The sequence below is a fragment of the Lithobates pipiens genome, unplaced genomic scaffold (genome assembly GCF_037356315.1).
Source record: "Lithobates pipiens isolate NorthernLeopardFrog02 unplaced genomic scaffold, aLitPip1_a1.2 Scaffold_13, whole genome shotgun sequence".
NCBI classification, from domain to species: domain Eukaryota; kingdom Metazoa; phylum Chordata; class Amphibia; order Anura; family Ranidae; genus Lithobates; species Lithobates pipiens.
This window is the reverse complement of record NW_027507718.1, coordinates 133915777-133942841: the sequence shown is the minus strand read 5'-3', so window position 1 is coordinate 133942841 and position 27065 is coordinate 133915777. Positions and strand designations below refer to the sequence as shown.

Here is a 27065-nt window from a genome sequence, read left to right as displayed (position 1 = left end):
GTAGAGACTGGAGACAGAGTGAAGAAGATCAGTGAGTCCCTGGCTGCAGTCACTCTGTCTGGGTGCCGCGGCCAGAGAAGGATAGGAGGTGAGTGGACTCGGAGTGCAGCACTAGGCGCAGGCCTCACGCCTCTGGGCCTCACTCTGAGACTGATTGTGATGTCACTGGTTGTTAGAAGCCAGGTGGGGCAGTCCTAGCAAACAGTTCTGATAGTCGGCTAGTAGGGTGTCTGTGTGTCTTCATTTCAATCCAGGACACTGTATTGTCCCAGAATGAAGGTATCCGGGACACAGGACAAACATGTGAATTGCGGGATACTCCCAGACACCCTGCAGTAGGATGCGCTTGCTAATAGGAACGTTGTTCCTGCTGTGGAAAAAGTGCGGGAACTCCGTTCCCATGCGTTCCTGCAGTATTCGAACCCTGTCTTTGGCTAATTTGATTGGCCAGTGCAGGATTATGAAGAAGAATGCGAGCAGGCAAGAAGGTTTATTGTATTGCAGAGGAGACCTTGCATGTCTTTTTTTGTGTTAAATTGCCTGCCGCTCAAACGTTTTTAAATGTTGCCTTTACTTCCACTTTAAGATTTAGTTTTCATTCATCCCCATACGCTGGTCTTCTGAAATCTGTCTGCTTGCTACACCATACTGGACATCATTGTCCTCTGCTTTTAAATATAAGAAGCTAAGCACAAAAGTTTCTAGTGGCAGTGTATACTCATTGGGGTTGATTTACTAAAAGGCAAATAGATGTCGTACTTTCCAAGTACAGTTGCTCCAGAGCTTAGTAAATGAGATAAAGCTTCACTTTGTAAAGAATATCCAATCACATACAGGGAAAATAAAAAACATTATTTTTGCTTGCACATGATGGATGATGAAAGTCAGAGCTTCCCTTCATTTACTAAACTCTGGAGCAACCACACTTGCAAAGTGCATAGACTATTGTTATTTAGTAAATCCACCCTATTGCTAACAGTGTGTAAAGTATTCCATTGTGTCTGCAATGCATTTGAAAAATGAGCTAAGACCAAACCACACAAGTCATGGCAACCAACGAGCAATTAACTGTTTGTAGTGCAAGCTAAAACAAAACCTTACTACATTTATCAGAAAGTTTAATCTCATTGCAACCTGTATATCCCAAAAAAATAATCTTTTCACCTTCTTAAAAAAATCATATTTTTGGTGCAAATTTTATACCCACATCTTTTGTCTTGCAAGGGAGCATGCATACCAAAACTGTCACTAATCCAGCCTCTGTTCCTAATCATAAGTATATATAAATAGATTTGTACAAAGTACTGTATGTCTTCTTATACAGTTTTTACCTAAATGTCATTTTGTTACCATATTTTGCTTGTCATGCCTATCCTGCTTTGTCACATGACACCCTGGTGCTCTCCATGTGACATTTATTAGTTCCCCTGGAAACCAGAGCATACTCAGTCTCTTAGCAACAGAAAAAGTGGAGAGAAGGCTAGACTCGGAACATGAGAACAGCCAGGCACTGATGAATAGGGTAAGTTCTTGTACCATAAACATTGAGTACTTGTATATACTTTATGTTTGCAAATTGGTATTACGTGCACTGTTTTTCTCTTTAGCCATGGAAAGCTCACTAGATGTTTGCCTGGCAAGTACATAAAGCGGTGACAGATAAGGAAGCTACTGTGTAAATACAATTATTGAATGTCACAGACAGCTGAGCTAACAAAACAAGGGTGATCTACATTGAGTTTAGGATATATACCTAAACTTTTCTTCGTAATGCATCTCCAAGTCAAAGCTCCAACCTGCACAATGGTGTGTGCCTCTTTAATAAATCAGTAAGCATTCTGATGCCATGGTGGAGATGGTTTGCAAGAGTTTAGACTTGAAGCCAAAATTTAAATGCTGAGCACACCCCGGTTAGGGAGCCCAGGAGATTTAGGAAGACAATAGGAAAATAACCTACTTCCCAGTGCCTGCGTATTATGCTGCTTTAATAACTTCACGGAAGAATAATTATCACCTTACAAAGTAATTATTTTTAGCTATAGAATATAGGATATGTTACAAAGCAGCTCAGTTCCCCTAAGTGGCTCCTAATACCTTTGTATAGGACTTATGCTGTCACATTAACCCATTCTCTGTTTCTTCTAACTGGTTCTACCACTTGCCTTTCAGATTCAGTATGTGTGCAGCTCAGGTCTCTGGGTCTCTCGAAAGTAGTCTGGACATTCTTGCTCGGCCAAAGGCAAATTTCCTGAAATACCAAGACAAGTGAGTGATAGACAATTAAGATTTACTAAATTATATATAAAAATAATAAATCTCATTATATATTTGTATATATATATATATATATATATATATATATATATATATATATATATATATATATTTTAACTGCAGTTAACTGAATCACCTGCCTGCCTGAAGTATATTAGAAAGAGTACACCAAGAATGGACTGCAGTGAAATATAGCTAAACTGGATACAGTGTATATATATATATATATATATATATAGCTTAGTGAGTCTTCTATTAAATAAGATAACATTACAGCACAAGTTTAAAACATATTGTTTTTTAAATTTATGATGCCCTTGCAGAGGTATCAGTAGTTAGAAAGTGGTGTGGTGGTGCTTTTTCTTAAATTTCCCACTCCTCTTGCAGTTACAGCCTATCCATGGAGTCATAGGTCTCAACACTTTTGTGTGCCTGGTTATTACCAAGAATAGGGGCTCATTCGAACAGGCAATTAGGCTTGTCCTCTGTGCAGAGCTGCACGTGCATCTACCTTGGAGCTGCATGCAAGCAGCCAATAGAAGTAGATGCAGATGCAGTGGCTACACAGATACAATCACGTGTCAAAGTTTGATATGCGAGCAAGAGTAGGTGCACGGATCTGTGCACATGCATCTGCCAGCGGCTCTGAAGGAGCTCCAAGTCTCCATTCATACCTACTCTGCGATTCTGCTTGCGATTCCAGTACCGCGGCAAAATGACAAATGTGTTTGCGATGCCATTATTTCTTAATGGCACCCCAAATGCGGGGTGATTTTTCTGCAATTGTCGAGGGAAAAAATTGCGCTACAATTGCAGCAAAAAACGTTACCACAAATGCTCCTGGCTCTCTACCAAAATTTGGTACATGAGCTTCTTTTGGAGCGAAGGGAGGCCCATTTAAATGAATGGTGCCACTCCAGAATCAGAATCCAGAATCACTCAACTAAAAAAACAAAAAAAAAAGCTAAAAAAAAAAACAGCAGCTGTCGCTGCAGATCGCTCAGGTGTGAATGGAGCCTTATGGCTCGTACACATGATCCGAATATCATGCGAAAACTGTCATCCGAGAAAGAATCCTATGATTTTCGGATCATGTGTACACTACTTTCGACAGCCGATCACAATAGTTTATCTGATATTATAAGATTGGACATGCACAAAACTTTTCCTCGTACGATTCCAGATCATACGATTTTCATTTAGTCAGTATAGTTGTCATCTGAAAATACAATACAAATACATTACAACACATAACATCACTTCTGATTTTTTCTGTCGTACGAGAATTTTCGTGACTTTATTTACCTATTTAATTTCTACTTGCGACTATTAAGCGAAAAAGGTCGTACAATCTGTTGTACTATATTCCGATCTTGTGTACGGGCCATTAGACAGCACCTGGAGTGAATGATTTAATTCATTGCAACATTTATAATCTGGACACTGAAAATGAAAATAGAATACTTTCAACCATGAGTTTTGTATAAGGGTTTTTTTTGTATTTATTTTACTCATGGTAGAAATTGGTTTTGTAATATCTGGTAATTGGCAGTTTTCCTTTTTAGCATGTGCCTTTGTGGTAGTTGTTGTAGTTGTTGACTTTATCTACATGTACAGTATATAGATGGGTCTGCCCAACTGGGACACTGAACCACTTTATGCTTGGAGTGTGTCCATTACTGAAAAGCAATCTGTGAATGGAGGACTGGTGGATGAATGAAAGGTCCACCTCCTCCATTCATAGATCACTTTTTATTGATGAAAGCTATAGTACAACTTATATGAACGGAGAATGGGGGAGAAAGGAGTGGGCATAATCAGCACTCTTGATAAGTGCCTGTCACAGGTACAACACTGGTATCTATCCCCGCAGAACCACAAGATTACAGCTGCGGGATATGGGCGGGGTCTAGAGAATTTTGTATTTCCACTATTACAGCTGTTACCAACACAAGGGACAGTTTAGATTGGGGATCGACCAATATCGTTTTTTCATTGCCGATACGATACCGATATTTCGGCCACCTCTCCTGCCGATAGCTGATATTATTGGTCGATATTTTGTACATTGAAACTTTTCAGAAATAACACCAATTTTATTCAAAAAATCGAGTATAAACTGAACATGTTATTGTTTATTAAAAATTAAACATTAAGGGATCGTTCTTCACACCATACCTGCATGAAAACTGATGGGAGAGAAAAACACTCACAGATTTCAAAACCGGCATCTCTGTTTGCAGTGCACCATGGTGTGATGAACGAGGTTGAAAAACAATAACTTCTTAAATGGCTTCCCAAAACATAGAAAAAGTATAACTAACTGTTACTGTTGCATGCAGTGCAAAAAGCTAGACAATGGACAGGACACACATCAGCGTGCATGTTTTATTGTCAAAACTTAATTGAACAAGCTGAAGTTAGAAGCTGAGTGATTGTCTACCATGCACAGCTGCGCCAGATTCTGAGCTCTCTAGTTTTAGTAAATCTGTCCCACTGCACTGCCAGTCTGACACTACTACATTTTCTTCAATACTCCCAGTTAAGTAGAACAATATTATAGTGCAGAAAGCATAACATTTCAGCATGTTCACCTGTTAAACAGGTTCTGTTTTTTTTTCATATATTCTTGACACTTCACTGAAAACACGCTCACTTGGTAAAGATGAAGGAGGAGCGGAGAGGTATGTTCTAGCATGAGAGGCAAGTCTTTTGTAGCACGACTCATTTTCTTTCCACCACTAAAGAGGATCATTACTTCTTCTGTCAATTACTGGTTCCTTCATATAGAGATGAAGTTCATCATTCAGGCTGATTATTGATGCACATTCAGAAGAATCCTCCGCATGAGGCCCCAATAACATGCTGAACATGGCATTAATTCGACCACGATGAAGATTCTCTTCTGCTCGTTGTCTTTTTTGAGGTTTGTCTGTTTTGCAGCATTCTGCTCTTCCATATTTGTAACATGCTCTTCACTTGACCTTTCGGCGAGAACCTCCAGCAGCTCTTGTTGATCTTCTGTCAGCCATTGTTTTTCCTTGGCGAATACATCATCAGAAGAGAAAACATGATGCTTGTATCGAGGATCCAAAAGACATGCCAGCACAACATTTTTATTCTCTTCATGCTTCTCAAAGCTTTTGGTGAGGCTGTCCCTCGTGACCTGCCTTAATGTTTTAATGCCACGTGTGTTGGGTCCTTCATTATCTTGAAGAAGCATCTTCAGCACTCTCACACATGGGATGACAGATGAGTTGTAATGACTCACCTCTAGGGTCACTTCCCCTATGGGAAGGAGGGTCTCAATGACATTGGCTACAATGTCCCACTGATCAGCAGTAGGACAACTATATCCTCCATGTTTGCCTGAATAGATGCTCAGAGCTCTCTTCTGTTCCAGCATTCTTTGAAGCATGTGAAGAGTTGAATTTCAACGCATTGGAACAGCTTGAATTAGAATTCCCTGGGGCACACGATTTCCTGAGCTCAGGCCCATCCCACTTGTCCCAACCAATCGTTCCCCTTGTCATGTACCTAGCCATGTCCCCATCAGTCAAGGCTCTCCTTCCCTAGGGAGGGGCTCAAGAGGCCTTCACCTAAGTCTCTGCCTGGCAAGGACTGAATGGTGGAAATGGCCTGCGTACCTCTTCAGCATGCCAATTATATCTATCAAAGCTATGTGGCTTGACAGACCATCATTTACCACAAGTTGCAGGGTGTGTGCCATGCAGCTGAGGTCTGACACTTCAGCAAGCCTCATTTCTTTCACCATGTTTGCGCCACTGTTACGAAGCACAAGCATCACTCGGTCTTTGTTTATTTTCCAGTCTTCAAGCATGCCTAGAAACATTTCTCAAATGTACTCTCTAGTGTGGGATCCTTTCATCACCTTTGTATTCAATAGGGATGAGCCGAACACCCCCCGGTTCGGTTCGCACCAGAACTTTCGAACGGACCCCAAATTCGTACGAACATTAGAACCCCATTGAAGTCTATGGGACTCGAATGTTCGAAATTAAAAGTGCTCATTTTAACGGCTAATATGCAAGATACTGTCCTAAAAAGTGTTTGGGGACCTGGCTCCTGCCCCAGGGGACATGGGTCAATGCAAAAAAACTTTTAAAAACGTCCGTTTTGGCGGGAGCACTGATTTTAATGACGATTAAAGTGGGGAAAAAAAGTGAAATATTCCTTTAAATATCGTGCCTGGGGGGTGTCTATAGTATGCCTGTGAAGTGCCACGTGTTTCCCATGTTTAGAACAGTCCCTGCACAAAATGACATTTAACGGAAATAACGTCATTTAAAGCTGCTTGCGGTTTTAATGTTATATCTGGTTCCTGCAATATGGTTGAAAATCATTGAGAAAAATGGCATGGGTAGCCCTCCCTGCCCATTACCAGCCCCTTTGGGTCTTGTACGCATATTAAGGGGAACCCCGTAACCATATTAAAAAAAGGAAATGCGTGTGGCCCCCAGTCCCTATATACTCAGAACAGCAGTATACAGGCGGTGCAAACAAGACAGGGACTGTGTAGGTTTGTTGTGTTAAGTTGAATCTGTTTGTAATTTTCAACTGGTACATTTTTAAAGTGTAGCTCCAGTCAAAAAAACTATTTTTAAGCTTTTTGGAAAACATAGGGAAGGGTTATCACCCCTGTATAATTTGTTTTGTCGTCCATCTTTTTTCATCTCACTTGCTGTTGTCTCCTTCCGTTTGCAAGTAGGAGATGTTTGTAAGTTGGATGTTTGAAAGTAGGGGCCTGCCCTATATGCTCTGCAGAAATGGCGGAACAAGGTGTTGGTTTTGCCACAACATTGTAAGCCCTCAAAGTGACTCTTGGTGGGCGCTGGAGCGCCCTGCTGTGAATGATTATATCAAGAATTGTAATTACATGCCATTGTTGAACAGTGGTAGAAAAATTGACCTTTGGTGGTTGTGGTGCTGGTGCCACAACACTATAAGTCCTCACCGTTACTCTGGGTGGGCACAGGAAGGGGCCCTCCTGTGAAATATTATATCAAGAATTGTAATTACATGTCCCTGTTAAACAGGAGCAGAAAAATTGGGCCTTAGGCACTGGTGCTGGTGCCACGACACTGCAACCTCTCCCATATACTCTTGTTTTATTGCAGGAATTAGCCCTGCTGCAAAGCATTGCATCAAAAATTGTACTTAAACGCCCCTGTTAAACAGGGGCAGAAAAATTGGGCCTTAGGCACTGGTGCTGGTGACACGACACTGCAACCTCTCCCATATACTCTTGTTTTATTGCAGGAATTAGCCCTGCTGCAAAGCATTGCATCAAAAATTGTAATTAAACGCCCCTGTTAAACAGGGGCAGAAAAATTGGGCCTTAGGCACTGGTGCTGGTGCCCCCACACTGCAACCTCTCCCATATACTCTTGTTTTATGCAGGAATTAGCCCTGCTACAAAGCATTGCATCAAAAATTGGACTTAAACGTCCCTGTTAAACAGGGGCAGAAAAATTGGGCTGATGGCACTGGTGCTGGTGCCCCCACACTGCAACCTCTCCCATATACTCTTGTTTTATTGCAGGAATTAGCCCTGCTGCAAAGCATTGCATCAAAAATTGTAATTAAACGTCCCTGTTAAACAGGGGCAGAAAAAATGGGCTGATGGCACTGGTGCTGGTGCCCCCACACTGCAACCTCTCCCATATACTCTTGTTTTATTGCAGGAATTAGCCCTGCTGCAAAGCATTGCATCAAAAATTGTAATTAAACGCCCCTGTTAAACAGGGGCAGAAAAATTGGGCTGATGGCATCACCCAGAACCAGAAATGTTCTTCCAACATATCAGCGGAGGAGGAAGAGGATGGACAATCAACATAACAGGACAGTCACTCAGCATCAGCATAGGCAGTCTTGAAGGGATGTGATATTTCAAAAAAAATTATTCGGTTACATCAGCTTCAGGTGCTTGGTAGCTGTGGGTTATCCAAGACTGATTCATCTTGATGAAGGTCAGTCGATCAACTGATTCGGTGGACAGGCGCACCCTGTGATCGGTAACAAAGCCACCAGCAGCACTGAAGGTGCGTTCTGAAAGAACGCTGGATGCAGGACAGGCCAGTAGCTCAATTGCATACTGTGCAAGCTCTGGCCAGTGATCCATCCTCAAGACCCAGTAAGCCAGAGGATTTTCAGTGGGAAAGGTGTCCAAGTCTGACCTTGCCCCTAGGTATTCCTGCACCATGTAAATCAGACGCTGGCGATGGTTGCTGGAACCGATCATACCTTGGGGCTGCGGACTAAAAAATTGTCTGAAAGCATCAGTCAGACGGCCACCTTCTCCACCGCTCCTTCTGACTGATGCCTCAGCAACACGTTGTCCAGGACCAGGAGTTTGTAACCTCCCAGTCTCTGGGAACGCGTTGCACAGACCTTTCTGCAAGGCTTCCCGGAGATGTCTCATCCTCTGCTCCCTCTGCGATGGCAAGATAAGGTCAGCAACCTTACCCTTGTACTGTGGATCAAGGAGAGTGGCCAGCCAGTAATGGTCCCTCTCCTTGATCCGAAGAATATGAGGATCCTTCCGCAGGCTTTGCAGGATCAGGGAGGCCATGCAGCGTAGAATAGCTGAGGCATTCGGTCCGGAGTCCTCTGGGACACTAAGGACAACATGATCCGCAGCTACCTCCTCCCAGCCACGTACAAGTCCACGGGTTTCTTGGGACTGTAAATCATCCCTACAAGACTGCTGCTGCTGCTGCTGCTGCTGAGTGCCAGCCTCCACCTCCATGCTGACACAATCATCCTACTCCTCCTCTTCCTCCTCCTCATCCTCTTCCTGTGTGATGGGTGGCACAGCAGGAACACTGTCTGGATAAAGGGGGCCTTGAGAGGCAAGGAAGTCCTCCTCTTCCTGCCTCTGTTCTGCCTCAAGTGCCCTGTCCATTATTCCACGCAGCGTATGCTCCAAGAGGTGGACAAGAGGTACAGTGTCACTGATGCATGCACTGTCACTGCTCACCATTCTTGTGGCCTCCTCAAACGGTGACAGGACAGTGCATGCATCCCTGATCATTCCCCACTGGCATGGTGAGAAAAAACCAAGCTCCCCTGACCCTGTCCTGGTGCCGTAGTCGCACAGGTACTCATTGATGGCCCTCTGCTGCGTGTGCAGCCGCTGCAGCATGGCAAACGTGGAGTTCCACCTGGTGGGCATGTCACATATAAGGCGGTTCTTGGGCAGGTTCAACTCCTTTTGGAGCTCAGCCAGCCGAGCACAGGCATTAAATGATCAGCGGAAATGCACACAGACTTTCCTGGCCTGCTTCAGGACATCCTGTAAGCCCGGGTACCTGCCCAAGAACCGCTGCACCACCAGGTTAAGGATGTGAGCTACACAGGGCACATGGGTCAGTTGTCCCTGTCGGAGGGCGGAGAGGAGGTTGGTGCCACTGTCGCAAACCACCATTCCTGGCTTAAGCTGGCGTGGCGTCAACCACCTCTCGGCCTGCCCCTGCAGAACTGACAAAACATCCGCCCCAGTGTGGCTCCTGTCCCCCAAACAAACCAGCGCAAGCACGGCATGGCATCGTTTTGCCTGCGTACTTGCGTAGCCCCTGGAACGCCTACGGAGCACCGCTGGTTCTGAGGACAGAGCACTGGAAGAGGCCATGGAGGAAGAAGAAGAGGAGGGGGTGGAGGAGAGAGGTGTGTCACAATCAATAGTAGCATTTTGGAGGCGTGGTGGCGGAACAAACTTAACACTACTGCACCTTGTCCTGCATCCTTCCCAGCTGCCAGAAGAGTGACCCAATGGGCTGTGAAAGACAGGTAATGTCCCTGTCCATGCCTGCTGGACCATGAGTCAGCGGTAATATGCACCTTACCACTGACCGCCCTGTCCAGCGAGGCAAGGACATTGCCTTCCACATGCCGGTAGAGAGCCGGAATCGCCTTCCTTGAGAAAAAGTGGCGTTTGGGGACCTGCCACTGAGGAACCGCACATTGTACAAACTCACGGAAAAGGCAGCAGTTGAAGTGCTAGCAATTTAGCCAAGCTAGCATTCAACCGCTGGGTAGACATGTGCATTCGTTTTCGTCCGAATGCATTTTCGTCCGAATTTCAGCTATTTTCGTTTTCGTTTTGACAAACGATAACGAAAGCACAAAATCCGAAAAACGAAAGATCCGACATAAATAAATGCTTTATTTTAGTTTTCATTGTTACAACAGTTCGATATAGAATAGGAGATTCGACATGACTCTGACAACAATCTGTCTATAGAACCTGTGGTCGAATGTGCCTAACCTTACCTCTATTAGTCCAAGATTATATAGAGAAAATATTCGACAGAGAAAAAAGATTTGACAGAGAGAAAAGATTCTGCAAGTTACTGTCCTAAAAAGTGTTTGGGGACCCGGGTCCTGCCCCAGGGGACATGTATCAATGCAAGAAAAAGTTTTAAAAACGGCCGTTTTTTCGGGAGCAGTGATTTTAATAATGATTAAAGTGAAACAATAAAAGTGTAATATTCCTTAAAATTTCGTAGGGGGGGGGGGGTTGTCTATAGTATGCCTGTGAAGGGGCGCATGTTTCCCGTGCTTAGAATTGTCCCTGCACAAAGTGTCATTTATGCAGGAAAAAAAGTCCTTTAAAATCACTTGCAACTATTATGAATTGTCGGCTCCATAATACAGAGAACACTCATTGAAAGTCATTGATAAAAAAAAAAAAAATAAATAAAAAAAAAAGCGTGGGGGTCCCCCAAATTCAATTACCAGGCCCTTCAGGTCTGGTATGGATATTAAGGGGAAACCTGCCTCAAATTTAAGAAAAAATTTGACGTGGGGTTCCCCCTAAATATCCATAACCAGACCCTTCAGGTCTGGTATAGATATTAAGGGGAACCCCGCATCAAATTTTAAAAAAAATTGACGTGGGGTTCCCCCTAAAAATCCATACCAGACCCTTTATCCGAGCACGCAACCTGGCAGGCCGCGGGAAAAGAGGGGGGGACGAGAGAGCGGCCCCCCCTCCCTCCTGAACCGTACCAGGCCACATGCCCTCAACATTGGGAGGATGCTTTGGGGGTCCGTGACCCCTCAAAGCACCTTGTCCCCATGTTGATGAGGACAAGGGCCTCATCCCCACAACCCTGGCCGGTGGTTGTGGAGGTCTGCGGGCGGGGGGCTTATCAGAATCTGGAAGCCCCCTTTAACAAGGGGACCCCCAGATCCCACCCCCCCTGTTTGAAATGGTAAGGGGGTACAAAAGTACCCCTACCATTTCACAAAGAAAGTGTAAAAAATGGTTAAATAAAACAAACACACTTTTGAAAAATTCCTTTATTAAAAATAAAAAAAAGATTCCAGCGGCGGTAATCCACTCTTGCTATCCAGCGACGGACGATCATCTCTCCAGCGATGTCTCATGTCATCCAGCGCAGCGAATCCCCCGTCCTTCTTCTGTCTCCGTGGAGGAGACACTGCAAGGATTCCGGCGGCTGACGTTTCTTATATACGGAGGGCGGGGCCACCCGTCACCTGACCCCGCCCCCCTCTGACCCAAGGGGAAACCCGGGGTTCCCTGTGACGTAGGGGTGACCCGCACCCCTCTGATGTAACACAGGCAGGTTTCCGTTTCATCAGAGGGGGGTGGGGTCACCCATACGTCACGGGGAACCCCGGGTTTAACCTTGCGTCAGAGGGGGGCGGGGTCAGGTGACGGGTGGCCCCGCCCTCCGTATATAAGAAACGTCAGCCGCCGGAATCCTTGCAGTGTCTCCTCCACGGAGACAGAAGAAGGACGGGGGATTCGCTGCGCTGGATGACATGAAACATCGCTGGAGAGATGACCGTCCGTCGCTGGATAGCAAGAGTGGATTACCGCCGCTGGAATCTTTTTTTAATTTTTTTATTTTTAATAAAGGAATTTTTCAAAAGTGTGTTTGTTTTATTTAACCATTTTTTACACTTTCTTTGTGAAATGGTAGGGGTACTTTTGTACCCCCTTACCATTTCAAACAGGGGGGGGGCCAGGATCTGGGGGTCCCCTTGTTAAAGGGGGCTTCCAGATTCTGATAAGCCCCCCGCCCGCAGACCTCCACAACCACCAGCCAGGGTTGTGGGGATGAGGCCCTTGTCCTCATCAACATGGGGACAAGGTGCTTTGAGGGGTCACGGACCCCCAAAGCATCCTCCCAATGTTGAGGGCATGTGGCCTGGTACGGTTCAGGAGGGAGGGGGGCCGCTCTCTCGTCCCCCCCTCTTTTCCTGCGGCCTGCCAGGTTGCGTGCTCGGATAAAGGGTCTGGTATGGATTTTTAGGGGGAACCCCACGTCAATTTATTTTTAAATTTGACGCGGGGTTCCCCTTAATAGCCATACCAGACCTGAAGGGTCTGGTTATGGATATTTAGGGGGAACCCCACGTCAAATTTTTTCTTAAATTTGAGGCAGGTTTCCCCTTAATATCCATACCAGACCTGAAGGGCCTGGTAATTGAATTTGGGGGACCCCCACGCTTTTTTTTTTATTTTTTTTATTTTTTTTTTATCAATGACTTTCAATGAGTGTTCTCTGTATTACGGAGCCGACAATTCATAATAGCTGCGAGTGATTTTAAAGGACTTTTTTTCCTGCATAAATGACACTTTGTGCTGGGACAGTTCTAAGCACGGGAAACATGCGCCCCTTCACAGGCACACTATAGACAACCCCCCCCCCCTACGAAATTTAAAGGAATATTACACTTTTATTGTTTCACTTTAATCATTATTAAAATAACTGCTCCCGAAAAAATGGCCGTTTTTAAAACTTTTTTTTGCATTGATACATGTCCCCTGGGGCAGGACCCGGGTCCCCAAACACTTTTTAGGACAGTAACTTGCAAATTAGCCTTTAAAATTAGCACTTTAGATTTTGAACGTTGGAGTCCCATAGACTTTAATAGGGTTCTAAAGTATGCTATATAGTTAGCTCCATCGAATCTTCTTTATACATTCGACAGACACCATAAGCCTTCCAAGACAGATTCGACCGTAATTCATGTGGATTTTCGGACGAATGCAATTTTTGAACGAAAAACTAAATAAATAAAAACGAATTTCGGGAGTAACTAAATAAATTAAGCTTTCGGACGAAAACGAAATTCCGAAACGAAATATTTTACTCTGCACATGTCTACCGCTGGGCATGTGGAGGGCTGGGAGTGAACTTCTTTCGCCGCTCCAGCAGCTGGGGCAGGGACATTTGCCTGCTATAATCGGACGTATATGGGTGTACTGCTAGCAGAGTGCCCGGAAGCACTTGGCTGTGACACACCTAATTCTACACCTTCATTCCTCTCAGAGCAGGTTTCAGAGAGGACTGAAGGTCTAGTGGGGTTGGAGATGCCAGCTGATGAGGAGCAAGGAGAGGTCCGCTTTGTTCTTTGGTGTGGGTCTTTGAGGTACGCTTGCCAACGAGCTGCATGACAGGTCAACATATGTCTGGTCAAGCATGTGGTGCCCAAGCGGCTTATGTTTTGGCCACGCGAGATACGCTTGAGACATATGTTGCAAATAGCAGCGGTGCGATCTGATGCACTCGTCTCAAAAAAGGCCCACACCAAAGAACTTTTAGAATAACGCGCAGAGGCAGCGCCCTGCACAGGCGGAGCTCTGCGGTGTGATTCAGTCGGTTTGCTGCCCCTAAGCTGGCCCCTGGAGGGCATCCTGCCTCTTTGGACATGTGCCTCCTCCTCCTCCTCTCTCTTACCAGGCACCCACGTGGAGTCAGTGCCCTCATCACCCCCTCCCTCTTCATCGCTGTAGCAAACCTGGCAATATGCTGCAGCTTGTGGAACATGACTGCCAGATTGCTGTCCTTCTTGAGCATCCCCTCTCTCTGCATTCACGCTACTGCCTTCCTCTAGCTGAGTGTCATCATCAGAGCCTACAAAACACTGGGCATCCTCCTGGAGCATGTACCCAACACTGTGCTCAAAGAGTTCAGGAGACTCCTCAGGAGGACGTTGTGGCTCTAGGGAAGGAGTCACTGATGATGACATTGAGAGGAGGGAAAACGATGCGTTGGCAGCTGCTTTGCTAGTACCCTGAGACTGGGTGAGAGAGGATGAGGAGGATGAAGAGGGCTTGGTCATCCACTCTACCAAGTCGTTGGCATGTTGCGGTTCAACATGTCCAGCTGCCGAAAAGAAGGACAAGCGTGTCCCATGGCCACGTGCTGATGACAATGCACCGCGTCCACGACCAGCACTGTTGTCTCTAGACACAGAGCCTGCTTGCCCTCTTTTATCGGCTTGCGCCTGTCTGCCTCTCCTTGCTGGCCTTCCAGACATGGTAATGGCCTGAAGGGAGTTGGGTAAAACAGCAGTTGGATAGTGTATATTGTGCTGGAGGCACACAACACCCACTAACTCCTGCAGATGCCTTTATTATAGAACACCAGAGATAAAAGGGTATACTGTAATGGAGTCACACAACACCCACTAAGCCCTGCAGATGGCTCTATTAGAGAACAGCAATAAAGGGTAGATACAGTTGTATATTGTGCTGGAGGCACAAAAAACCCACTAACTCCTGCAGATGCCTTTATTATAGAACACCAGAAATAAAGGGGTATATATAGATGTATACTGTGCTGTGCTGGAGGCACACACAACTTCCAATAACTCCTGCAGATGGCAAGTGGGCTCAAATAGAGAAGAGTTATGTAGGTGGATATAGCGGTGTGTACTGGGTACAGAGCACGCAGACAGCACGCACAAGCTCCTAACACTACTGACTGCAAGCTCTATTATAAAAGATAGATCACTAGCTATATAGGTGAGGTGAATATAGCGGTGTATACTGCGGTCAGGGCACGCAGACAACAACCACTACAGAAGAGCAAGATCGAAAATCGGCCGATAACGATCGGTGTGTACTGTGTTGAGGGTACACAGAACACCCGCTAACTGCTTCAGACGCCAACACACTACACAAGGCCGCCGCGCTGGCGGCCTTATATAGTGTGGGGTGTGTACTACACAGCCTGAGCTATGATTGGCCACAGGCATCCTGCCTGTGGCCAATCATGGCTCTCCTCGCTGCTGGTGCTGTGATTGGCCAAGCATGCGGGGTCACAGTGCATGCTTGGCCAATCATGAGCCAGCAATGCACTGCGATGACGCAGTGCATTGTGGGCCGTGAGCGCCACACGAATTTGGCGCGAACGGCCCATAATGTTCGGAATTCGCCGAACGGGCGAACAGCCGATGTTCGAGTCGAACGTATGTTCGACTCGAACACGAAGCTCATCCCTAGTATTCAACACTAATTTACTTTTTGTCCATCCGCTGTCAATGAAGTGGCATGTAAGACCCATTAGTGACTCTGTTGGTCCTGACCAACAGTCAGTCGTGAGTGAGTTGCCAGCATGCTCTGGTTGGAGCATAGCCTTTAGTTTCTCAACTACCTTTTGGTGAATCTTTCCCAGCATTTCAGTTTGGTAATACCTGTCACTCTTCAGTGGGTACCTTGGCTCAGCTATGGACATCAACCACTGAAATCCAGATGATCCTATTGTGGAGTTCCTTTTTGACCATTGTGTGTCTCTATGCTAGCGTTCATAATTTTGACTAGTCCATCTATATACAGGTAATTCTGCTTCAAGCTGGTTTATCAATATGGTTTTAGTCTGGACTTGTGGTTCTGACAAATGTTATTCTAAAAGAATTTGTGTAATTCTTTTTGTATTTTTGACTGTTGTTTCTGCTTTATTGTAATCCTGTGTACTGTGTTTTCTATTTTTCAGTAGATAGTGCTCAACAAATGTAATTCTCCTGAGGAATCTACTATTCGTAGTGAAACATGTTGAGAATTTGTTGAACTGCACATTCTGTAACTGTAATTTTTCTATATGTTCGATTGACTTTTTATTCTACTATGTTTTTATCTATAAATAAATATTATTGATCTAGTTTTTGTGTTTAATTTTTGCAACCTAAAAATCCCATTTTGCTTGTTTTTCTACCGCTGAATTCCAGAGTCAGACACCATTGTAAATAGCTGGTTATCTGTAACCATCATTTCTGTGATTGCTTTGTCCAGCTGTTGGGATCTTGCATCCAAATTTAGCCACTTCGTTTTTTTCTGAAACATATATTATATTGTTGTTTGGTAAAGTGAGTAAAGTTAAAAATAGCAGGCTGCTGTGGGTGGCTTGCTGGCTGGCACCCTGCTGTGGGTGGGCTTGGTGGCAGGCAGTGGCACCCTGCTTGGGTGGCTTGCTGGCTGGTACCCTGCTTTGGGTGGCTGGCTAGCACCCTGCTGTGCGTTGCTTGCTGGCTGGCTGGCCTCTTGTTGTGGATGGGTAGCTGCTGAAATGGCTGGCACCTTGTTGTGAGTGGCTGCTGGCTGGCCTGGCTGGCACCTTGATAGAGGTGGCTGCTGGCTGGCACCTTGCTGTGGGTGGCTGCTGGCTGGCCTGGCTGGCACCTTGATGGGGGTGGGTGGGTGGCTGCTGGCTGTCCTGACACCTTGCTGTGGGTGGGAGGCTGCTGGCTGGCCTCAGTGGCCTGGCACCTTACTGTGGGTGCGTGGCTTTCTGCTGGCTGGCCGGCTGGCAAGTGTGTCCTTCCGGGTGTCAATGCAAGGCGAGGGAGGCTATCAGACTTGATAGGCCCAGTGCACGGAGGCGTAATGATGTCATGTGTGTGTCCCGCACACCCCTGCGCACTGGGTCTGCCCTCTGCAGGCTTGTAGACCCCAAAAGAGACCAATAACGGTAATATCGGTCTAGTTTACCGTTTTTTGTGAAAATGCTGATATCGGCCTGCAATAATCGGCCATACCGATAATCGGTCGATCCCTACTTTAGACTAAATGTAAGTATCACCCCATGTGCTGATTTTTATTAAAAAACATTTTTTTCTAAACTTAGGCTTTAAATAACATATGATGGTATATCTCTTTTTAGAGATCATGTAACATATCAGAACCTGTGCATTTCTCTGCATGATAATAATGCTTAGTCATATTTTTATGACAGATCCTTCTCTGTTCAGTGATGTCCAGCCGCCCGAGATTCTCCTTCCTGATTGCCTGAGACACAGCAACGGCACCATTGGCAAAGTCAGCTAGCCAATCAGGGGTAAGAGGGGGCGGGGCCGGGTCAGGACCCGTGTCTGAATGGACACAGGGAGCTGTGACTCGGCTCAGGTGTCCCCCATAGCAAGCTGCTTGGTGTGAGGGCACTGAACAGGAGGGAGGAGCCAGGATCACAGAAGAGTGGCCCGATAAGAGGAGGATCCGGGTTGCTCTGTGCAAATCCACTGCAACAGAGCAGGTAAGTATGACATGTTTACTTATTAGGAAAAAAACAAGACTTTATAATCAATTTAACCAGTTCCCGATGTATGCCGGCAGAATGGCACAGGCATGCATATTGGCGTACAGGTATGTCCATTTCTATATGCCACCCTGCCACTGCATGCGTACCGCTGGCGCTGCGCTCGCGTGCCGGTCGGGACCCCCGTGAGTCCGGTCGCAGGTCCCGCAGACTCAATTGCCGCGGGGATACCCGTGATCATCTCACGGGGAGGCTGAACGGGGAGATGCCGTTGTAAACAGCATCTCCCCATTCTGCCTAGCAACAAGTGACGCTAATCTCTGCACCATGTGATTGGAGCAGAGATCAGTGTTCACTAACACAAAGCCCAGCCCCCCAAAGTTAGTAACACGCCCCTAGGAACACTTAACCCCTACACTGCCACCCCCTGGTTAACCCCTTCACTGCCAGTGTCATTTACACAGGAATTAATGCATTTGTATAGCACTGATTGCTGTATAAATGACAATGGTCCCAAAAATGTGTGAAAAATGTCCGATGTGTTCGCCATAATGCTGATCGCCGCCATTACTAGTAAAAAAAAAAATATATTAATAAAAATGCCATAAAACTATCCCCTATTTTGTAAACGCTATAACTTTTGCGCAAACCAATCAATAATCGCTTATTATTTATTTATTTTTATTTTTTTACCAAATATATGTAGAAGAATACATATCGGCCTAAACTGAGGCAAAAACGTTTTTTTATATATTTTTGGAGGATATTTATTATAACAAAAAGTAAAAAATAATGTGTTTATTTCAAAATTGTCGCTCTATTTTTGTTTATAGCGCAAAAAATAAGAACCGCAGGGGTGATCAAATACCACCAAAAGAAAGCTCTATTTGTGGGAAAAAAGGACATCAATTTTGTTTGGGAGCCGCGTCGCACGACCGTGCAATTTTCAGTTAAAGCAACGCAGTGCCGAATCGCAAAAAGTGGTCTGGTCATAAGCCAGCAAAATGGTCTGGTCTGAAAGTGGTTAACCTCTTCCCGCCCGCCCTATAGCCGAATGACGGCCGTAGAGCGGGCGCTTTCGTCCGGGAGGCCGTCCCTGGACGTCCTTTTGTTTACTTCCGCAATGCGCGCCGCCAGGGGCACGCATCGGGGAAGTTCTGTGTTTGCCGTGTTCCCCGGAGACAGGCAAACACAGATCGATGTAAACGCCCAATCACAGCGGCCGTTTACAGCGCGATCGGCGTGCCCAATGTGAGATGATCTCATATGTAAACATATGAGATCATCTCTCAGCGCCGCTCTCCCTCCTCACACAGACAGCGTGTGAGAAGGGAGAGATGAACGGCTGCAGCTACCGTAAGTGTAAAAAAAAAAGTTAAAAAAAGTGCCATCCGCCCCAGTGCCATCCTCCCCCAGTGCCATCCTGCCCCAGTGCCATCCACCCCAGTGCCATCCTGCCCCAGTGCCATCCGCCCCAGTGCCATCCGCCCCAGTGCCATCCACCCCAGTGCTACCTGCCCCCAGTGCCACCTGTTAGTGCTATCTGTCCCCAGTGCAACCTGTTGTCAGTGCCATTTATCCCCAGTGCCATCTATCATCAGTGCCATGTATAAGTGCCATCTGTCATCAGTGCCACATATTAGTGCCATCTGTCATCAGTGCCACGTATCAGTGCCATTTGTCATCAGTGCCACCTGTTAGTGTCATGTGCCATCTGTTGTCAGTGTCATTGGTGCCACGTATTAGTGCCATCTGTCATCGGTGGCACGTATTAGTGCCATGTGTCATCAGTGCCACGTATTAGTGCCATGTGTCATCAGTACCCCGTATAAGTGCCACGTGTCATCAGTGCCACGTTTAAGTGCCATCTGTCATCAGTGCCACATATTAGTGGCATCTGTCATCAGTGCCACGTATAAGTGTCATCATTGCCACGTATCAGTGCCATCTGTCATCAGTGTCAGGTGTCATTGTCCTGGTGCTCCAGGGCCTTCAAAAGTGTAATAGGTAGTCAACAAGTTAGATGTGTAATTTATGCTCCTAGAACATGTGACGGCGCTCCCTGCATGTTGGGCCTCTCTATGTGGCCAGGCTGTGAAAAAGTCCCACACATGTGGTATTGTAATACTCAGGAGGAGTAGCAGAATTTTTTTGGGGGTGTCATTTGTGGTATAAACATGCCGTGTGAGAGAAATAACCTATTACAATGACAATTTTGTGGAAAAAAATAAAAAAACTGAAAAATCTTAATTTTGCAAAGAATTGTGGGAAAAAAATGACAACATCAAAGCTCACCATGCCTGTTACTAAATACCTTGGAATGTCTACTTTCCAAAAAGGGTCATTTGGGGGGTATTTGTACTTTCCTGACTTGTTCAGGTCACAAGAAGCGAGATAGGCCACCAGTACATCAGATGTGATCAATTTTGTACGATTCGCACCACAGCTTGTAGACTCTCTAACTTTCACAAAGACCAAATAATATCCACTAATTTGGGTTATTTTTACCAAAGATATGTAGCAGTATAAATTGTGGCCAAAATGTATGAAGAAAAATTTATAATTTGCATAATTCTGTCACAGAAACAAAGAAATATGCGTTTTTTTTCAAAATTTTCGGTCTTTTTTCATTTATAGCGCAAAAAATAAAAACCCCAGAGGTGATCAAATACCACCAAAAGAAAGCTCTATTTGTGGGAAAATAAATTAATTTGGGTACAGTGTCGCATGACTGAGTAATTGTCATTCAGAGTGTGAGAGCACCGAAAGCTGAAAATTGGTCTGGGCAGGAAGGGTGTTTAAGTGCCCAGTAAGCAAGTGGTTAAGAACTAATTTAAAATAGTTGGTGACTGCTTAGCAACCAGAAATTGCTGAGACAATAAACGCTTTGGTGAGGAGTATGTAATGCAGAGCACAGCTAACAAGATACAGCAGTTATGGCTTTGTAATGTTCAACATATAGTATAAAGTGCACTGGTCAGTATTATGTATTGTACAGAACTACTTTTTGAGTGGAGCAGTCAGAAGCATGTAATGTAGAGCACAGCTTTCAAATTGCAGCAATCTTGACTATGTAAAATATTACACAGTATAAAAAGTGCAGTGGTCAGCAGTATTTAATATACAGAACTACTTACCGAGCACAGCAGTTAGGAGTATGCAAAAACAGAACAGTATGCAATTTACAGCACAAGCTACAGAGTGGAGTGGTCAGAAACAGTGGTGGTGCATCCATAAGGGCCCTCTCTCTCCTGCCACCCCCCAGCACCAATAGATTACAGCAGTGGGAGGGTCTTTTTGAAGCACCTGATTAGAGCCATAGGCTCTAATAGGTGTCAAAAAAGGTGACCTGCGAGCACCATGCTGGGCGCTCACAGGTCACTGCGTTAGAAAAGGGAATGAATATTCGCTTTCCTAACACTAAACCACCTCTCCGCCAATCAAGTGCTCAGATCTGTTACCCATCACCTGATTGGCTGAAATGACAGGCGCTGTGATTGGATTCCAGGTGTCCAATCATAGCAGAGGACGGGAAGAGCAGACGGGAGAAGACACAAAGGAGCTGTCCCCCCAAGACAGGTAAGTGCAGACGGCGGGCCGGCGTGGGCACACTGGCAGCATTTGATATGGCACAGTGGCTGCGTTTGATGGGGCACAGTGGTGGCAATTGATGGGCACAGTGGTGGCAATTGATGGGCACAGTGGTGGCAATTGATGGGCACAAGTGGCTGCATATCATGGGCACAAATGGCTGCATATGATGGGCACAGTGGCTGCATATGATGGGCAAAGTGGTTGCGTTTGATGGGCACAATGGCTGCATATGATGGGTACAAGTGGTTGTATATGATGGGCACAAGTGGTTGCACTTGATGAGCACAAGTGGCTGCACTTGATAAGCACAAGTGGCTGCATTTGACGGGCACAAGTGGCTGCATATGATGGGCACAGTGGCTGAATATGAAGGGCACAGTGGCTGCATATGATAGGCACAAGTGGCTGTATATGATGGGCACAAGTGGCTGCACTTGACGGGCACAAGTGGCTGCATTTGACGGGCAAAAGTGGCTGCATATGACGGGCAAAAGTGGCTGCATATGATGGGCACAAGTGACTGCATATTATGGGCACAGTGGCTGCATATTATGGGCACAAGTGGCTGCATATGATGGGCACAAGTGGCTGCATATGATGGGCACAAGTGACTGCATATGATGGGCACACATGGCTGCATATGATGGGCACACGTGGCTGCATATGATGGGTACAGGGGTTGCATTTGATGGGCACAGTGGCTGCATTTTATGGGCACAGTGAGGCTGCAATTGATTGGGGGGGGGGGGGATTTCAGTATTTTTTTGTTTGTTTTTGCGCCCCCCCACCCACCCCAAATATTTTGAGCACCAGCCGCCACTGGTCAGAAATGTAATGTGATGTACAGCACAGCTTACAGAATGCTGTAGTTAAGGTGTATGTATTGTAAAACACAGTTTACAGAGTATAGCGATCTGGAGCACAGCTTGAATGAGGCTGAGACCCTGATGTCATCCATTCCACCTCTCCAGCTCATCCAATCAGTGAACACCTTGTAATAACTGAAAAAAATACAAGATGGCTGAATGGCGGAGGTCTCAAGCAAGCAACCACCTGTGTTCAGTATACAGACGGCAAGTTGTTTAAGCAGTACCTGGAAGAGATCAGCGCTGGCCATGTGTAGCAAAATCTACATACTTCTGCATCTGCAGCGGCCCTCTAGATTTCAGAAACTAAGAGCTAAATGTAACCAAGCTTGACCAATAAGTTATTAAAAAAAGATAATTCCTGGAGTTTGGCTTTATAGGAAAACAGAATATTTTCAATAAGCCCACTTTTTGAAGCATTTGTATTAAAACTGTTTTTTTCTTTCATATTTGCAATTATGTAGATTAGCCACTTGAGGCTCATCTCCCAGTGTCCAAAAATCGTACTTCCTTTACCACCAACAATTGGTTGAGCCTACCAATAAGCCCCTGCATATTAATTTGTCACCACTGCCAAAATGGTAGGAAACTCTTAAAAATAATAGCCAGGCCCCCTGTAGGTTGATGCCATGTGCTAGTATGCACCACATACTAGCATATTATGGTAGACTTCCTATTTAAATTGATTCCTTCAGCAGCGAGCTGCAAAGCTTCCATTTTTGCCCGGTCTTCCTTCCGGGTCCATGATCTCCAGCCATGTGAATAGCCAGGCTACGATATTCACTGTATCTAAAGATAAAACTTATAAGCTTACCTGTAGGTTCAAACAACAAGTGCAAATCTACTACTACTAACCACTTAAAGAGATGTCCACACCCCCCCCAAAAAAAAAATTAAAAGTCAGCAGCTACTGCTGCGCTTTCTAATTGGCCCAGTGGCGGAAGAAGGAGGAGGAGGGCCAAGCGTTTGATGCACAGCGGTGCCATCTCTGGAAGTGGGAAAGGGGGACCTGTCTAACAATCGCTGCGATACCTCACATGTGTGGTTTGAACACCATTTACATATGTGGGTGCGACTTGCATATACATTTGCTTCTGCGAGCGAGCTCGGAGGGACGGGTTGCTTTAAAAAAAAAAAATTTTTATTATGTATTTTTCACTGTCCTTTTAAAAAAAAAATCATTTTTTGATCACTTTTATTTCTATTACAATGAAAGTAAACATCCCTTGTAGTAATGTGAGATCTGGGGTAGAAAAAAAATGTCCTTTTATATTTCCACATACAATAAAAATGGGCCTTTTAAGGCCGGAGGGCAGAAGTGACATTTGACATTGCTCCGGTCCTGCAAGGGCACAGAGTAGAGTGGGAGCCATCTTGCCCTCACTTGACTTCCTGCCTTCACTCCACCAGATCGGATCGGCTGCTGATCTCTCCAGTAAGCGGTGGAAAAGACCAGGAAGCTGCAGGAGGGGAGGCTCCTTCAAATTTTCTCATTACTGTGGTCAAACACGAACCACAATTTGACACCACTAACAATTGGGAAATAAAGAGAATGCTCCTAAAATAAAGATTTTCCAAACAAAAAATTCTACTAGCATATGGTCAGCTTTAGACCCTGCAAGCATTCTACTATGTATGCAGTTTGGTGAGGAGGTGTGTGCAATTCACCTGAAATAAGCCAGCTCTTGTCTGTGGATTGCCCCCCCCCCCCACTTCCGCGTCCATACATGGATCGAAAATTTTATCGATTCTTGATCCATGTACATCTTTAATATTGATTGGACCCTGGGCAAAAATTTTCTAGGGGGCCCCCCATGCATTTTCGCTCTCCACCGGCTCTGAGACATACAATAAATAGCAACTGGACAATCTCCCCGCTGTCAGAATACAATGACCCCCCCTTCCACATGATGGAGGAATCAAGTAATTTTCTTTTGTTGAATGAAAAAAAAATGACTGGTGTATAACCAGCCTTACAGCAACAATTTTATTCATGCGAATTGTGTGACTCAAATCACCAAATAACTGTTTGTTGTTATCAGTGGGCTATTGTGTGATGATTGTGTGTAGCCACGAATGGTCACAGGACGATTTTAGGGCGATTGCAGTCGCACAGATTGTTGCCAATTTCTATATTAGGTTACTTACATTCCCCAGAGCTTTGTGTTTATACAGTATAATGTATTTTTGCACATTTACACTACTTGACTACACTGCAATGGTTTGGCTGCCCATTCATTTTTTGTTTTTGCACTGTTTGTTTCCCTAACAGATCCAAGTATTTTAACCCTGATTGTTTCAGAATTGTTCTTTGTGCCATTCAGCACTAATCACATTTAAAACCTACACTGTTAAATATAAATACCAGCCACTGGATTGACAATAACAGTTATTATTTGTTGCCAGGTACTTATTATTTCTTATTATTTGTCATTTAATTACAGCTTATTAATTGCAGATCCCCTAAAGAGCGCGATAAGGCTGTAATTACAGGTGACCCTTACTAACAAGCATTCGAAATGCCAGAATGCTGGGAAAACCTGTAATTACCGTGTCACTCTCTTGTATACCCATTCTACATCAACCCCCACCTTGTTCTCAGCAAACCCAGGAGCTCTCAAATTGCTGTCACCACTGGTCACCAATAAGCAACAAAGTAACTTTTAGACGCAGACAATAGCATTTGTTTACTCCATTTATTATAGATACAGCCTGGAGTCATTTAAAGGAGATCTATGGTCACAGCACACACTTTCATTTTTATAAAATCATCATTGTAATATCAATACAAACAATTGTTAGATTTGACGATCCAATATAAATTTACTTGAAAAAAACTCTTTTTGTGTTGTGTGTTGTGCCTAGGGTTGCCACCTTTTCTTAAAGCCAAACCCAAGCACTTTAGCAGCCTGGGACACCTATGGATACCCCAAAGAGTATTAATGCAGTGCGCAGTGGGTGTGGCCAAATTGCTCTTGCTGACATCAGCGTCCTGCTCCCCCCCTAGTGATGCTGCAGCTGCCACCAGACAGCTGCCTGCAGCTTCTGGTCGGCAACAGATTTGTGTGTGACTATCTTGGTTACTTAGGGAGCCACAGCCTGGTCTGAATAACGTGTCCAGGTTTCAGTCTGCCTGCACCCGGATCAGCTGATTCAAAACCCAGACTGTCCGGGTGAATCCCGTACAGGTGGCAACCCTAGTTGTGCCTGTCTGCTGGCCATCTCTTTCCACAACCTCCTGGACTCCCTGCATGCTTTATAGCTTTGCCTCTGCTGTTAACTTTCCATTTCTAAGGACTACATATCCCATGGTACCTTGCTGCCTGCAAGCAGTGATTCCTAGGGGCATATATAAGGCCATGGTATAGGGGGGTGGTCCCCAATACCCCCCAGAGTATCCACAGCGCTTTCCTTCTTACATGACACAGCCAAAGAAGAGCTTCTCCTCACTCTGAACTACCTTGTCTGGTAAATGGATTTCATGAATGGGGAGAGCTGTGCTGATGTTGAGGGAGGGTGAGATCTGTACCAGAGGAAGCTGTACTGGTGGGGGGATTGTACTGTTTGGGGGGGGGGGATTGCACTGGAGAGATCTGTACTGGTGGTAGAGGATCTTTACCAGTGGGAGGGGAGAGCTGTACTGGGGAGATTTGGGCTTTAAGAGGAAGGTATTTTTTTGTTGTACTCTGCCTACTGACCTATGCGTTATGCATTCCCGACCCCTGCACTCAATGTGTTACAAACCCTGTTACATTTGCTTGTGGTACAGTAATTAAAAAAAAATTAGAGTACAAGGACTGTGCCATATGTCATATGTGAGTATGCTACAATCTTATGCTTCTCCCATTATTTGTGCAATTTTGCCACAGATTTGCCTCAGTGCGCTCGGCTCGCCACCTACTTGTCTTACTCTGGGTGCCAAAGGCAGAAACGACCCTCAAAAATAAAATTATCTATAGCCCTGGTGATTTTTGTACTGACTCTGCCTCCTGAAACTACATCCCTGAGCATCTCCTGTAGTTCAGACAGTGACACAGCAGTCCCCAGTCACAGGGCATATTAAATACGTATGGCACATAATTGAAGGATGTAAATGTGTGGGATTCTGCACAAAGCAAGTACAATTAAAATATGGTAATGAATATATGATTTAAAAGTTTGACTATAGACACCCTTTAATATGTATCTATGGTCAAACTTTAAAATCATTAACCGCTTGCAGCTAGCAAGGTACCATTGGATTTGTAGCCCTTGGAAATTGAAAGTAAAGCCAACGAATGGGTAGAGTAGACGCTATAATGCATGTAGGGAATGCAGAACATAGTGGGACGAGATGGCCAGGAGATAGGCAGCACTCACAACATAAAAGCTTATATTAGATTGTCAAAATGAACTATTGTTTGTATTACTATTACAATGGTTATGTTACAAGTTGAAAATGTATGCAGTGATTATACTGTAGACTATACTGTAGAGTCCCCAAGTTACGAACAGGTTAGGGACTGCCTGCTTGTTCTGAAGTCGGATTTGTTCGTAATGCGGACGCGCATGCACAGAACGTGCGTTTCCGATGTTTTCCAATGTCGTTTTCCACTGTTTTCCGATGTGCCCGCCAGTGCCGCCTGCCGTTCCTAAGTAGGAGTCATTCGCAAGTCAGATGTTCGTAACTCGGGGACTCCCTGTATATATCCTAGGTCATATGACAACTGTGAGTTCAATTTTATATATCCAAAGCTGATATTTTCATTTTAAAGTGATACCAGTGGTTTGAATCACCCTCCATTTTTTAAAACATCTTGTAAACCAATAATATTATTGTTCTATACCACTTATATGTATTTTTCTGTTGTTGCATTAAACTATATCAGGTTATTGTTCTGCTGTAGTATGCTTATGCCTAGTGGCGGTTTAGACCCACTGCAACGTATTGGCTTATGTGATTTGGTATCTTCCTTTGCTCCTCTCTCTTGTTTAGCACTAGTTAGTTTTATCTAGGCCCTCCCTGTTTCTTCCATGTTCA

The 27065-nt window shown here is 45.0% G+C and overlaps 1 protein-coding gene across 1 annotated transcript in view; it reads left to right on the top strand.

Annotated features, from left to right (window-relative positions):
• The first annotated feature begins 1374 nt into the window (after positions 1-1374).
• The window catches only part of SPMAP2 (sperm microtubule associated protein 2), a 132974-nt gene continuing 107283 nt past the window's right edge, over positions 1375-27065 (top strand). Inside the window, exons 1-2 of the mRNA XM_077475611.1 lie at positions 1375-1522; positions 2170-2265. Coding sequence (XP_077331737.1) covers positions 2177-2265 — 89 coding nt within the window. The 5' untranslated portion in view covers positions 1375-1522; positions 2170-2176. The remainder of the gene's footprint in view (positions 1523-2169; positions 2266-27065) is intronic.